Source organism: Panthera tigris, chromosome C1 (assembly GCF_018350195.1).
Source record: "Panthera tigris isolate Pti1 chromosome C1, P.tigris_Pti1_mat1.1, whole genome shotgun sequence".
In the NCBI taxonomy this organism is placed as follows: Eukaryota; Metazoa; Chordata; class Mammalia; order Carnivora; family Felidae; genus Panthera; species Panthera tigris.
The window spans coordinates 97,076,622-97,092,455 of record NC_056667.1 but is presented as its reverse complement, the minus strand read 5'-3'; the positions used below and the strand labels follow the sequence as shown (position 1 = coordinate 97,092,455).

Genomic DNA, 15,834 nt, shown 5'->3' with positions numbered 1-15,834 from the left:
CTTGTATTCCCACCAACAATGCAAAAGAGATCTCTTTCTCCACATCCTCGCCAACATCTGTTGCCTGAGTTGTTAATGGTAGCCATTCTGACAGGTGTAAGGTGGTATCTCATTGTGGTTTTGATTTGTATTTCCCTGATGATGAGTGATGTTGAGCATTTTTTCATGTGTCAGTTGGCCATCTGGATGTCTTGTTATCTGGCTTCTTTTGATTAACCTTGTGTCTGTAGGATTCATCCCTGTGGATGAGTTTAACAGCTGTTCCATCATTCTAATTGTGCGTATTATTCCATTGTGTGAATACCCATCCTACAGTTGATGGACTTTTGAGTTGTTTCCAGTTTAGGGCTACTACAAATAATGCTGCTATAAATATTCATGTGCATGACCTTCGGTCCATATGTGCATGCAATTCTAGGGTATATACTTGGAAATGGAATTGCTGGGTCATGGATAAGCATATCTTCAACTTAAGTAAATAAGATCAAACTGTTTTCCAAAGTAGCTGTGCCAAGTTAAACCCCCTCCACCAATGTATGAGAGTTCCTGTTGTTCCATATCCTCCTGACACTTCTTATCATCAGTTTGTATGATGTAGCCTATCTGGTGAATGTGGAGTGGTATTCTCGTTGAGGTTTAATTTGCATTCCTTGATTACTGTTGGGGGTGTGCATCTTTACTGGCCATGTGAATATCATCTGTTATAAAATTCGTTGTCTATCTTTCTACTGGATTGTTTACCCTCACTGATTTGTAAGAGGTATTTTTATATTCTGGGTATCAGCCTCTTTGTGGCATGCCTTTTTATTCTCTAAAGTGATGTTTTTAATGCACAAAAGTTCTTAATTTTAATATAGTCATAATTATTGGTCTTTTCCTTTTATGGTTAGTGTGCAGTGCTATCTCCTCTTCCTTCCCTTCCCTTCCCTTCCCTTCCCTTCCCTTCCCTTCCCTTCCCTTCCCTTCCCTTCCCTTCCCTTCCCTTCCCTTCCCTCCTCTCCTCTCCTCTCCTCTCCTCTCCTCTCCTCTCCTCTCCTCTCCTCTCCTCTCCTCTCCTCTTTTCTCCTCTCCCCTTCCCCCCCTCCCCTCCCCTCATCTCATCTGCACTGACAACAGCATCTGACGGGGGGCTGGAACCCATAAGAGCTGTGAGATCATGACCTGAGCCAAAGTCGGAGGCTTAACTGACTGAACCACCCAGGTGTCCCTTTGCCTTTAGTTTTTAATTTTTTTGTATATGATAGGAGGTAAGGATCTTTTTTTTTTTTTAATATGGACAGTGAACTATACTAGTAGTAGTATATTAGGAAGTATATTGAAGTCCTCAAAAAATTTAAAATAGAACTACCATGTGATCCAACAATCCCACTTCCAGGCATATATCCAATAAAAATTAAATCACTCTCTTGAAAAGATACGTGCACCCTCATGTGGAAGAGGAAAACGACTGTTTTCCATAGTGGTTGTACCAATTTGCATTCATATCAACAGTACACAAGGGTTCCTTTTTCTCCAGCATTTATCTTTTGTCTTTTTGATAATAGCCTTTCTAACAGAGATGAGGTGATGTCTCAATGTGGTTTTGAGTTGCATTTCCTTAATGATCAGTGATGCTGAGCACCTTTTTATGGGCTTCTTGGCCAGTTTGCATGTCTTTGGGAAAAATGTCTATTCAGTTCCTCTGCTCATTTGTTTTTTTAAAGTAAACTCTACACCCAACATGGGGCTCAAACTCACGACCCCAGGATCAAGAGTCACATGCTATACCATCTGAGCCAGCCACATGACCCTCTTCTGCTCATTTTTAATAGGATTACTTGGTGTTTGTTTTAGTTTTTGGTCATTGTTGGGTTTTGTTTTGTTTTGTTTTTTGCTGTTGAGTTGTATGAATTCTTTATGTATTTTGGATATTAACCTTTTATCAGATATATAATTTGCAAATATTTTCTCCCACTTCGTAAGTTTCCTTTTCATTTTATTGATGGTTTCCTTTGCTGTGCAGCTTTTAGTTTAATATGCCTCTACTCGTTTATTTCTCGCTTTTGTTACCTTTGCTTTTGGTGTCAAATCCAAAAAATTCATTGACCAAACCAGTGTCAAGATGCTTACCCTTTATGGTTTCAGGTCTTAACGTTCAATTCTTTACTCCAATTTGAGTTGATATTTTTTTAAGTTTATTTGTTTTGGGTTGGGGGAGGGGGTGCAGAGAGAGAGGGAAAGAGAATCTCAAGCAGGCTCTGTACTGTCAGCGCAGAGCCCAGCATGGGGCTTGAACTCACAAACTGTGAGAGCATGACCTGAGTCAAAATCAAGAGTCAGACACTTAACCACTGAGCCACCCAGGCACCACATTTTGAGTTGATTTTTATGTATAATATAAGATAGAGTCCAGTTTCTCTTTTTTGCATGTGGCTGTTTTTCCCGACACCATTTATTGAAGAGACTGTCATTTCCCCATTGCATATTCTTGCTTCCTTTTACTGTAAACTGACTATGCATGAGTTTATTTCTGGACTCTGTTCTGTTCCATTGATCTATGTGCGTTTTTATGCCAGTACCATACTGTTTTGATTACTGTAACTTTGTGACCTGGTTTGAAATCAGGACGTGTGATGCCTCCAGCTTTGTTATTTCTCAAGATTGCTTTGGCTATTCAGGGAACTTGGAGTCCCATAGGAGCTTTAGGATTGTTTGTTCTATTTCTATGATGAATGCCACTGGAATTTTGACAGGGATTGCATTGAATCTGTGCATTGCTTGGGGTAGTATGAACATTTTAATACTATTTATTCTTCTCATCTACGAGCACAGAATATCTTTCCACATACTTGTGTTCTTCAGTTTCTTTCATCAATTCTTACCGTTTTCAGTGTACAGATCTTTCACTTCCTTGGCTAAATTTATTCCTAATTATTCTTTTTGATGCAGTTGAAAATGGGCTTGGTGGTGTTCTTAATTTCTTTTTCAGATAGTCCATTGTTAGTGTATAGAAACACAGCTGATTTTTGTACTAACCTTTTTTTTTTAACTTTTAATTGTGGAAAATTTCAAACATAGTAAAAGTAAACAAAAGGTTAAAATAACTCCAATTACCCTACTTCAGCACTTACCAACTCATGGGGCCATCTTTACCCTTACCCACTCCTCTCTCCCATAATATTTCGAAGCATATCCTGATATAATTTCGCTGTTAAATATTACAATATAAATCTCTATAACACAAGGACATTTTAAACATAATCACAATACCATTATCACACCTAAAAAATTTAATAACAATTCCTTTAATATTAATACAATCCAGTGTTCATCTCTCCATTTCATAAATGTTTAATAGTTTGTTTGCATCACTCCCAAATAAAGTCCACTATTGCATTTGCTCAGTATGGTTTGTCACTTTTAATGTATAGATGTGCCTGCCATCATTCTTTTTTAAATGTTTATTTATTTTTGAGAGAGGGTATGCGTACATGCATGACCAGAGAAGGGGCAGAGAGAGAGGGAGAGAGAGAATCCCAAGCAGGTTCTGCATTGTCAGCACAGAGCCCTACACGGGGCTCAATCCCATGAACTTCAAGATCATGACCCAGGCCAAAGTTAAGAGTCAGACACTTAACTGTCTAAGCCATCTAGGCACCCGAGATGAGTTAACTTTTAAATGGGCTACAACTTGGGGCGCCTGGGTGGCTCAGTCGATTGAGCATCTGACTTCAGCTCAAGTCATGATCTCACCACTTGTGGGTTCGAGCCCTGCGTCTGGCTCTGTGCTGACAGCTCAGAGCCTGGAGCCTGCTTCGTATTCTGTGTCCCGTTCTCTCTCTTCCCCTCCCTCACTCATGCTCTGACTCTCTCTCTCTCTCTCTCTCTCTCTCTCTCTCTCTCAAGAATAAATAAAACATTAAAAAAATTTAAATGGGCTACAACTTGAACTTAATTTTGTTTAAAACTATTTCCATTGCTTGAAAGAATCAAACACTCTTCCTGATCTAGCAGTGCCTAATGTATGTCTCTGTGAATGTCTCTGGTTTAACTTACCTAGCTCCTTTATCCCATAGGTGCTGATAGTTGATCTCTGTGCAGACAAGTTCTTACAGGAGGTAAGTAACAAATGAGGTGATTACATAATATTTGGGGATAATTGGACAGAAAATATGTGAAAGTACTTAGAGAAGATGACTCAGGCAAGACTTTTAGTTCCTACACATACTGACACTGTGGCCAATCATACAAGATTGACCTGAAAAATTGGGTTAGGTTTATAGCTGTCTCTCCCAAAGAAGGAAGGAGGAAAAGATTAAATGTCATTCTCAAAAGAGGTAACCCTCCTTTGACATCCAGATGGGCTGATGTATAAGGATCTAATTTCATTGAATGTAACAAGCATCCAACATTGATTATGTCTAGATACTCTGTTAAAACCTAAAGGTAAGACGCAGTTTGAGCCCCTCAGACCTTATGATCTAACAATGAGAAGGAGGAGTGGACATATGTATAAAGTTTTAGAAATGGTGTAATAGTACAGTACAGTAGGGGCAAAAAAACCCACAGTGGTCATTTATTCTGGGTCTTGAAAGTGGAAGGGAGAGTTAGCAAAGCCTGCTTAGGACAACACTCTGTAGCCTGTATATAAGTGTGTGAGCACTCAGCACAGGGTAAAAAAGGAGACTTGTCTCTTTTCAAAGCGTTTGAAACACTGTTTATTTGTGGATTATCTTTGTAATACAGTGTAAGACTTGTAGATGAGAGATATTTGATGGAAAGTTACCAGAAAACGTCGTAAATATATATATGTATTTAAAGACAGTTATGTATACCATAAACATCCTGAATTCTGCTGAATGTAGGGAAAGAAGGTTCAGACTGAGTCTTTAGCCAAAATCTATACAAAGTCACCAGTGAAATTTTGGGGATTTAACTGGTATATGTTTGAGATTTTCTCTCTCAAAGGTCCTGAAAAATCTCAATTTCGTCCCTTAAGGTATCTGATGAGGGTGAAATTCTACCTTCTAAACTCCAAGCTGCCTTGATGCAGATTTTGGAAGAACGAAATGAAATCTTGGCTCAGGAGCAGAATTTTTCACAAGGTATGAGATAAATGGTCTGAAGCCTCAAAGTCAAGGCGGTAAATACTTACTGAATGCCCAGCACCCTACTAAAGGATGTACCAAAGTATCAGATTGCCTGTGATCTGGAAAGCTTATAATCAGCTTCCTTGCTGACCCTCAGATGTACTGGTCCCCTTTGGTTTCAGTACTCTTACACTTGCTCTGTTCCATTCATAGAATGCTGTTCTCTAGATAATACACATGGCTCAAGCTCTTGTTTCCCCACAGGTCCATGCTCAGATGTCACTTTCTCAGTGAGGCCTTTCCTGACTGTCCTTTTTATTTATTTTTAATGTTTTATTTATTTTTGAGAGACAGCGTGCAGGCAGGGGAGGAGAGGGAGAGAGGGAGGGAGACAGAGGATCCGCAGTGCACTCTGTGCTCAAAACAAGCCGATGTGAGGCTAGAACTCACGAACCCCTGAGCCAAAGCCAGAAGGTCAACCGACTGAGCCACCTAGGCGCTCCCTGACTGTCCTTTTAAAAACTGTACCCACTCCTTCAAGGCTCCCTATCCTTCTCCCTGACCTTAGTTTTCCCCAGGGCTTTTATCACCATCTGATGTACTAGAAATGTAAGGTCCATGAGAGCAGCAACAGTCTGTTTTGCTTTATCTCCAGTACTTTTTTTTGTTTTTAACGTTTATTTATTTTTGAGACAGAGAGAGACAGAGCATGAATGGGGGAGGGTCAGAGAGAGAGGGAGACACAGAATCGGAAGCAGGCTCCAGGCTCTGAGCCATCAGCCCAGAGCCCAACACGGGGCTTGAACTCACGGACCGCGAGATCATGACCTGAGTTGAAGTCAGACGCTTAACCGACTGAGCCACCCAGGCGCCCCTATCTCCAGTATGTTAAACAATAGTCAGTAAGTAGGTACTCAATAAATATTTGTTGAATAAATGGGCGAACAATATTTACTGAGTGGCTTACTGTGTCCCAGGCATTGTGCTCCGCACTTAGCATACATCTTATTCCATCCTTGTAATGTCCTTATGAAGCAGGTATCATTATTTCATCCCCATTTTACAGATGAGAAAACTAAGGCTGTTTCCTGATGGAGAATATGAAGGGAGGAGCAGCTTTAGAGAAATAATTAAAAGTTCAATTTTGAATATTGAGAAACCCACTGGATATCCAATACACAGCAGACATTCAACTAGAGATATCAAGTAGACTTTTTTAAAATAGTTATTTATTTATTGAGAGAGAAGGGGAGAGAGAGAGAGAGAGCATGAGCAGGGGAGGGGCAGAGAGAGAGGGGAACAGAGGATCTGTTCATTGACAGCAGCGAGCCCAAGGTGGGGCTCGAACTCACCAACCGTGAGATCATGACCTGAGCCGAAGTCGGACTCTCAATCGACTGAGCTCCGGGTGCCCCCAAGTAGGCATTTATATACATGAATTTGGGATTCAGATTTGAACTGAGTTTGCTGTTTTAAAGCTGTTGGACCAGATGAGATAACCCCCTATAGAGTGAGTATAGATAGAAAATAACAGATTTAAGGATTGAGCCCTTGGGTTGGCTGGGAATGTTGTGGCCAGATTTCCGATGTTTGGCAGCAGGGAAGAGGAGCATCCAGCGCAGGGAAACTACAAGAGCAGCTAGTGAAGGAGGAGAAAAAACCCAGAGGAGTAATATTATAGAAACTGAGTGAAGAGTGTATTTCACAAGGAAAGTAAACAGTGTGTCGAATGCTACGAAGAGGCCAAGTAAGATGAAGACTGAAGTTTGACCGGCAGATCTGACAATGGGAAGGGCTTAGAGACCTTGGTAGCAGCAGATGCAGTGAGATGGTGAGAAGGAAGCAAGACTGAGGAAGGTTCAAGAGAGAATTGGAATGGCATTCAGCTTTTTGTAAAATTTCTTTTTTAATGTTTATTTATTTTTGAGAGAGAGAGACAGTGTGAGCGGGGGGGAGGGGCAGACAGAGGGAGACACAGAATCCGAAGCAGGCTGCAGGCTCCCAGCTGTCAGCACAGAGCCCGATGCGGGGCTGGAACCCACCAACCGTGAGATCCTGACCTGAGCTGAAGTTGGACGCTTAACCAGCTGAGCCACCCAGGTGCCTCAGCTTTTTGTAAAATTTTAATGGAATTAGAAAGGGCCAAGAATAGTTAAGACACTCCTGTAAAAGAACAACATTGAAGGGGCTGCCCCACAAAACACTGATTAATCAGAAAGTCACAGTAATTGAGATCATTTGGTTTTGGTTCATAAATAAACAGAGCAAGGGAAAGAAAGAACAGAAAGTGCGTAAGCATAAGGAAACTTAATTTGTGTCAGTACCAACATTGCCTATTAGCAGGAAAAGAATGAACCATTCAGTAAACAATACTAGGGCGACTGGTTTTCCATATGAAAAGAAATGAATATGATCCATACCTCAATCTGTACCTAAAACTAAGTCTGATGAATTAAAGATTTAAATGCTAAAAGTAAAGGGGGGCCTGGGTGGCTTAGTGCAATTCTTGATCTCAGGGTCGTGAGTTCAGGCCCCACATTGGGCACTGAGCCTACTTAAAAAGAAATTGTAAATGTTAAAAGTAAAACATTAAATGTCTACAGAAGAATAGAAGAAAATATTTTAGGGGGCACCTGGGTGGCTCAGTCGGTTGAGCATCTGACTCTTGGTTTCAGCTCATGATCTCACGGGTTTGTGATCGGAGCCCCATATTGGGCTCTGCGCAGTCAGCACAGAGCCTGCTTGGGATTTCTCTCCCTTTGCCCCTCCCCAACTTGTGTGCACGCACATTCTCTCTCAAAAAAATAAATAAACATTAAAAAATAATTTATGTTTTGGGACAGTAATGGATTTCTTAAATGTGGCACAAAGAGCAGGAACCATAAAGTAAAAGGTTGATTAATTTGACACATAAATTGTTTAAATCTGTTCATTAAGGGTCACCATGGAAAAGAAATGTAAAACAAGCTACAAACTAGGTGAAGCTATTTTCAACAAATATAACTAATAAAGGAATAGTATTCAGAACTTATTTTTAAGAATTCCTACAATTTGGGGCTCCTGGTTAAGTATCTGCCTTTAGCTCAGGTCATGATCTTGCCATCCATGAGTTCGAGCCCCAAGTCAGGTTCTGTGCTGACAGCTCAGATCCTGGAGCCTGCTTCAGAGTCTGTGTCTCCCTCTCTTTCCACCCCTCTCCCACTCACACTCTGTCTCTCTCTGTCTCTCAAAAATAAACATTTTAAAAAATAAAACTAAAGAAAAATATAAATAAAAAAATAAAAATTCCTATAATTCAGTAGTTAAAAGATAAACAACTTGGGGTGCCCGGCTGGCTCAAGTTAATAGAGTGTGTGACTCTTGATCTCAGGGTCATGAGTTCAGGCCCCACATTGGGTGTAGGGATTACTTAAATATAAAATCTTAAAAAAAAAAAAAGATGTACAACACAGTAGAAAAATGGGGGAAACATATGAACAGTCATTTCATAGAAGAGGAAACGTGAAAAGCCAATAAATATATGAAGAGGTGTACACCCTCATCAAAATCAAGGAAATGTAAATTAAAACCACAGTGAGATACCATTTTATACCCACCATATTGGCAAAAGTTAAAAAGTCTGACAATATCAGGCATTGAGGAGAATGTGTAAATTACTTCAGCTGCTTTGGAAAAACAATTTGTCATCATTTAGTACAATTAAAGGTGTATATATTCTGGGGCACCTCGGTGGCTCAGTTGGTTAAGTGTCTGACTTTGGCTCAGGTCATGATCTCGCGGTCTGTGGGTTTGAGACCCGCGTTAGGCTCTGTGCTGACAGCTCAGAGCCTGGAGCCTGCTTCAGATTCTGTGACTCCCTCTCTCTCTGCCCCTCCCCCTGCTCATGCGTGCACGCTCTCCCTCTCTCTCTCAAAAATAAACTTAAAAAAAAAAATTTTAAGGTGTATATATATCCTATAACTGACAATTCAACTTTAAGATATATACCCTAGAGAAACTCTTAAACATGATAATTAGGAAACAAGTAAATAGTCTTCATAGCAGCATTATATGTGATAGCAAAACTGTTCATTGACAGGAGGATGTTGCCTTAAGAAAAGCATCTTACAGGGGCGCCTGGGTGGCTCAGTCGGTTAAGCGTCCGACTTTGGCTCAGGTCACGATCTCATGGTATGTGAGTTCGAGCCCCGCGTCGGGCTCTGTGCTGACTGCTCAGAGCCTGGAGCCTGTTTCAGATTCTGTGTCTCCCTCTCTCTCTGACCCTCCCCCATTCATGCTCTGTCTCTCTTTGTCTCAAAAATAAATAAATGTTAAAAAAAAAAATTAAAAAAAAAAAAGCATCTTACAAACATCTGTTTTACATAAGGTTCAAAGACATACAAAAACCTAAAAATATGTTGTTGGGTTGCCTATGTGTATAGAGGAACTGTAATCTCAGGTAAGGAAATGATAAATATAAAATCGCAGAGAATCGTCGCCCTCTATTGGAGAGTAGGGGAAGAACATTTCAGAGGGCATCGCACGGAGCTTCAGAGATAACCCTTGATGATCTGATCTATTTTAAACTTTGGGGTGGGTACTGGTGTGTTCGTTTCACTTGTGACCTTATGAAAGATTTATACATGTAAAAGAATTTACAAAGCATATACACTAAAACAAATAATTGAAGATAAGTTATAGAAATGCATAATTTTTAGAACAAAGGGAATTAGATTAAGAAAGGGTACAACAGGTATAAACAACTCTTGAAAAGTTTTGCTGTAAAGTAGAAGAGAAATGGGACAGTAACTGGAAGGGGTGGGAGACTGGGGCACAGGTGTTGACAATAAAAGCAGTGATGGATCATGGATTCTCAGCTACAGAAGGAAAGAGAGGAGAAGGATGTCTGTTGAACAAAATATTTTAAAAATGTACTTTATAATCACTGTAATGCCAGAAGAGACATTAGTGGTCACCTCATCAGCCACCTCATTGCACAGATATGGAAAGAGAGGCCGTGGGGTGGGGGGGTGCAGGTGTAAAGCAACTTGCCTCCCATTATACTGCTGTTTCACGGTACAACTCTGACCAAACCTAGGCCCGATTCCCAGCCCAGCACGGAGCTAATGGAAAGAGCAAGAGATATCATGAAGGGGGGAAAAAATACTACTAGATATGGAAGAAAAAGGAGGAGTTTAAGTTGAATCTGAGGTTTGAGCCTGGAACCTGAAAGGCAATATATTTCATGTTACAGTGGTTAAGAATTACCTGACTTGGGAGTCTGGCAACTTCTCCCTGTAATAGATGAGATGACCCTGGAGAATGTCTTTGTTTTGAGCCTCATTACCCTCAGCTGTAAAAAGGAAATAATACCTGGACCACTGTATCATTACACTTACAAAAGCTCTAAATACAGTGCTTGACATATCTTAAGCACTCAAATTATTCTAGAATAATAATGGTTATAGTATGAAACGGGGAAGTTGAGAGAGAAACTGATTTGGTGGAAAAACAGAATGAATTTGATTTTGAACATGTGTATTTTACCAATTTCTCAAAAGGACCTGATTTGACTTTTAGACAGATAGAATTTAAGTGGTAATGGGACAACCAAATGATGATTACCCATCATGGTAATGATAGGTAGGTAACCTGAGTTCTGGTGACATATCAGGGCTAGAGATGTAAGGTTGAGAATTATCAACATGGAAAGCCAGCTCTATCTCTATGCCAGTTAGCTCTTTAAGGGTGGGAATGCTGAAGAGAGGTGGTCTGAGGACCATGCTTAGGGAGAGGAAGAAGAGGCAAGAGAAAAACAAATGCTTGGTCATAAAAGCAGGAGAGGACTCCAAAAAATCAGGAGAATATAAAGTTGTGGGAGGCAAGAGGAGGAATGAGGAGGGGGTTCACATAAATGCAGCAGAGTTTAAAGGAGAGACGAATAGTGAAGCAGATTAAATTTGGCTGGTTCTCACTGGTGGCCTTTGAAAGAGCAGTTACACTGAGATCACGGATATGCAAGCCAGGCTGAAAGATGTAACAAGAGTATGTGTGGGAAGAAAATGAAACTAAAAATATAAGCCACTGACTTTGTGCAGGTCATGGAGTGTGCAAGAGAGCCAAGAATCGGGATTCTCAGTCCTTTGATCTAGGATTTCCTGTACGCGACTTTCATAACCATTTCCCATAAACACAAAACTTAGGGTTTTTCTTTTCTTTCTTCCTTATTTATCTTTCATTTTGCAGCAGACGTGACACTCAACTCTCTGGTCTCCGAGGCATTTGTGAGGTTTTTCGTGGAGCTGGTGGGACATTATTCTTTGAGCATGACTGTCACTGAGCGTGGGGAGCGTGTATTCCAAAGGGAACCATTCCGTAAATCCCACACCTCCCGAAGTGTACGCCACTTCCTGGATCTCTTCATGGAAACTCAGATGTTTGCAGGCTTCATCCAGGACCGAGAGCTTCGGAAAAGTGGGGTGAAAGGTCAGTTTCATCATAAAGTTATCCCTCTGTATTTAGTGAGCAGTTGGAGCATTTGAAAATAATATAAACAAAAAATGGTATAAAGCCTAGGGCTCAAAATCTAGGTTGTTATTATGGAAAATATTTATCTTATAATTTTGTTTCAGCTATGGAATCACACTGGTAGAAAGCACAGAGGTTTATTTAAGTGATTTTTAGTAAGTATTGGAAAATTTCACCAACATGAGTTTTCCTTGTAGGTTTGTTTGAGGTCCGGGCCCTCCAGTATTTGGAAACAATTCCAGAGTCTGAGCCCAGTGGGATGAATAGAATTTTGCGGAGTCTTGGTGAGTTGCTTTTTCTTTTTGGATAATGTGACTAAAAAAAAAAAAAAAAAAAAAACACCTTTTTGCAGTAAGTATGCCTCCTCACAAAAGCTTTATAATCAAATCAACAATATGACCTCAAATACACTGAACATAAACCATGACTTAGTTCCAAAGTTTTTTTGGAGAAAAGGAAGTGTTTCTCAGAGGTCAGGATTCTCCAGCAGAGTTGTCCTTGGGTCTGTTTTCCTCAGATAACATAAGAATTTGCATATCATGATTATTAATCTTTTCTAGGTCACATAACTGGGAGAATCTCATAAAAACTGTAGATCTTTTCCCCAGAAAAGTATGCTTAGAACATACAATTTTTAGGGGCGCCTGGGTGGCTCAGTCAGTTAAGCATCCGACTTCACCTCAGGTCATGATCTCACAGTTGGTGGGTTTGAGCCCATGTAGGGCTCTGTGCTGACAGCTCACAGCCTGGAGCCTGCTTTGGATTCTGTGTCTCCTCTCTCTCTGCTCCTCCCCCACTCAGGCTGTGTCTCTCTCTGAAAAATAAAAAAATAAACATGAAAAAAAAGAACATACAATTTTTACATATAATTCTAGGGTATTCATGGACCCTCCTGAAGCCCATCCATGAACTTCAGATTTAAAACACCCAGTTTCGAGGGCATCTGAGGCAAAAGAGGATTTCCTACAACTCTAATTTTACACTTCATAAAGAAACACAGATGTTTATGATTTTTCAATTATAACTAACTTTTTATTATCCTTTGTGATATTGGAGAACAGTGATGTGGTACCCCAAAACAATGAAGAACCTGCATTCCATGGTGTTTATATTGGTCTTTGAAATATGTACCCCCTGGTAACTAGACTTACCATAGGGATCATTTTATAATGTATAAAAATGTCAAATCACTATGATGTACACCTAAATCTAATAGGACATTGTATGTCATTTATACTTCAGTACAAAAAGAAAAATACATGCCCCTAATTAAAATTAGGCCTTATCCTTAACTAGCTGAAAGACCATGGGCAAATTATACTTTGAGCGGTTATTTAATCTTTATACCATGAGGTTAGATCAAATCAGTGATTCTGAACTCTGACTACAATGTTTTAATCTCTGGGGAACTTAAATGAAAATTTCCTCCACGCTAGTCTCCAAGAAATCTCTGGGGATCAGGCCAAGTGATTTTAACCTATAGTCAAGGTTGAAAACCACTGGATTAGGTGATGTCTGAGTTCTCTTCTGCCTCTATAATTAGACATTTGGGGTTGGTTAGTTGGTTTGTTTGGTAACCACATCCCCTGATAGCTTTGGATGGCGGCTTACTCCTGGGCTGTTCTAAATGACTAAATAGTTAATCCCTTTCCTGAAATAATGTACAACAAATAAAAATGAACTAATGAGAGTTCACTCTACTTTTTTCTCTCTTTAGGAAGTAAAATGAAATTTCTGCAGAAGAAATGAAATCTTTGATAGACTGTCTTCATCCTAAATAGAACAGAAAGTGCCAAAGAAAATATTTTTCCAAGAGTCAGGAGGCCCTGGAGTAGCCTACAAAATCCTGGAAAAGTTGAAAAGGTTACAAAGCAGGCCAGGTCCTTGGAGGATTCTCCTGCTGCTGCTGTAGTAATCACTGGAGAGTTGTCGAGAGTAGTCTGGAACCAATGTTCTAATTACTCTGCCTCCATTCCCCACCCCCAAACCCCCCCCCCCCAGTAGCCTTTTCTATTGAATTCTTAGGCTCATTCTTTGTGTTATGTGCTTAGTCTGTGAAGGCATTTGTCTTTTACTAGGGAAGGATTTGGTGTTGCATTTTTAAAAACTGCTCAAAGAGGAGGGGCACCTGGCTCAAAAAAATAAACAGCTCAAAGATGAGCACAATAAGAGAAATTCTGAGTTTCAGGTACTGGGGAACATGATGGAAGTGCAGAATATGCCCTACACACGTAATTCGCATCGCTGAAATATCATGCAGCTTTAAACCTATGGGCTGTTTGAGCTGAGGCAAGGAATATGCTCATTTCTGTACCTCCAGCCTGACGTTCTGTTGAGGGGATCGCACTTCCGTGGAAGCCCTATTTATTAACACTGTTATTGAGGATCTCATACAAGTAGATACCTTGCGGCTCCTCCACATTGTGTGGCATGTGAGTAGCCTGTCAACATTAAACTTTGTAGAACTGGAACAGGAAAACATCCTTGCAAGGGCATGAGACTATCCCTCCCCCCTTTTTTAGTGTCTTTGTGTGCCATGCATGATGGTACCTGTATGTCATCTTATTCAGTCTTCAAGTCAACTTCATGAGATACTTGCATCTCGCATTTTACTAATGAAGAAACTGGAATTCAAAGAGGTTGACTAACTTGCCCAGAGTTCTGCAGCAGAGCCAGAACTGAAGCCAGGACTATTCATTTGTGAACACAGAGAAAGTTGATTAGTCCTGCAGATGGAAATTTGAGCTCTGTGGGACCACAGCTATCAAAAAAGTTTTCTTTGAAGCTCGAAGCCAACTCTCAGCTCTGAGAAGGGACTTCAAACTATAGGTGCCTAAAGGAGACTCATTTTTGGTTCCCCTACAATTGTTGGACTTTTTGCCCTAATTAAATTGGACTCAAGACTGAACATTTCCTGGACATTCACCACATAATCACCCCGACTCTTAATATCTAAAATCGTAGCAGGGATTTTTCAGTGATGGTGTGTTTTCAGTGATAAATGTTACAGATGTCCATTTGTTTTTCTTCAATTCCTGCTGATGGGTTTAACTGGCATAAAAATATTTATTCCAACTTAACCAAACCTTACAAGTTGTATTATGATGCAGTTTATTGACTTGCACAGTATTGTCATTACAACCCATTCAGGTGCGCATGAATGAATCTGAAGCAGATACCATTTAAGGCTGGTGCTATATAATTCTTATGGGCCTAAAAAATAGAACTGAGCCTGTATCTTTTGTAAAATGTTTATTAAGCAGCTAACCCCAGTGGGGCTCTTAGCAGACATCTCTCCATTTGCCACCCCAACCCTGAAGGAAAATCAGTAATTGGGAATTGTTTATAAAATAGGGGTAGGAGGTATTACAGTGGTGAACACTGACCGTCCCTCTGTGAGGAGACCTTTGTATCAGGGATTGAGGTCTTATTTTATCCCTGTGACCTGAAGCTACTTCCTTTTCTTAGGTCTGTTTTATTTTGTTTTTGTAAAGTATGACGAATTCTGGACATATTTGTAAAAAGAGTTGCTCAAGATTTGTATAAAATGTTGTTTATAGATCTTTTAATGAATAAACAAAAATTCCATGGATCTCTAGAATTTTAAATAAAATTGCTTAAGATGTAAAGACCTTCTACACTACTTAAATCTGTAACTAGCACGTTTATCTGATGATAGTTCGAAAGACAATCCGAATCGATGCTAGACTAACCCGACTTAGTAACCGTGGCCAACATTTCCAGGCTCCTGGCAGACAAAGCCTGGGTCTGGATCGCACACACACAGGGCAGGGCATATAGTCCGACGACCTTATTTGGTATTGGCCTGCTTAGTCAAAGGGAGCTGGGAGACCAGGCCCAGAGACGGTGCTGCGACGACAGCAGGAGTGGTTGGAAGGCAATGAGCATAATTCTATTTCCGGATACCCTAAAGGCAAAATGACTGGATTTCATAGACGTCCTGAAGGCAAAATGACGCGATTTTGTTGAATCTGGATTTGGTGGGCAATCATTAATCTCACCTTGGTGGTTCCTTTTGTTACGAAGACCCTTAAGCTTCGCAGCTTTAACTGGAGACTGGCGCCAACTTCCAGAATCTGTGAAATAACTGCATTTATCCAATGCAAGGGCTCTCAGGGGCCGAGAACGAAAAATAGTGGGCGAGTACAGCAAGGAGCTCAGGGACAGAGAAAGACTGCCACAAAGAGAAAAGTTTAAGGGTTGAAGGAGGGAAGTTAGGGGAGCAAGCCGAGTGGGA

At 40.4% G+C, this 15,834-nt stretch overlaps 1 protein-coding gene across 3 annotated transcripts in view; it reads left to right on the top strand.

Moving 5' to 3' along the window:
• Positions 1 to 13,567, top strand: part of DENND2C (DENN domain containing 2C) — an 89,135-nt gene extending 75,568 nt beyond the window's left edge. For 2 of the 3 annotated variants that reach the window (XM_042993777.1, XM_042993778.1), the window contains exons 15-19: positions 4,056 to 4,097; positions 4,979 to 5,084; positions 11,295 to 11,534; positions 11,774 to 11,860; positions 13,294 to 13,567. In XM_042993777.1, coding sequence (XP_042849711.1) covers positions 4,056 to 4,097; positions 4,979 to 5,084; positions 11,295 to 11,534; positions 11,774 to 11,860; positions 13,294 to 13,325 — 507 coding nt within the window. In that variant the 3' untranslated portion in view covers positions 13,326 to 13,567. The remainder of the gene's footprint in view (positions 1 to 4,055; positions 4,098 to 4,978; positions 5,085 to 11,294; positions 11,535 to 11,773; positions 11,861 to 13,293) is intronic. The other variant, XM_042993779.1, reaches the window with a different exon arrangement.
• Positions 13,568 to 15,834: the final 2,267 nt, after the last annotated feature.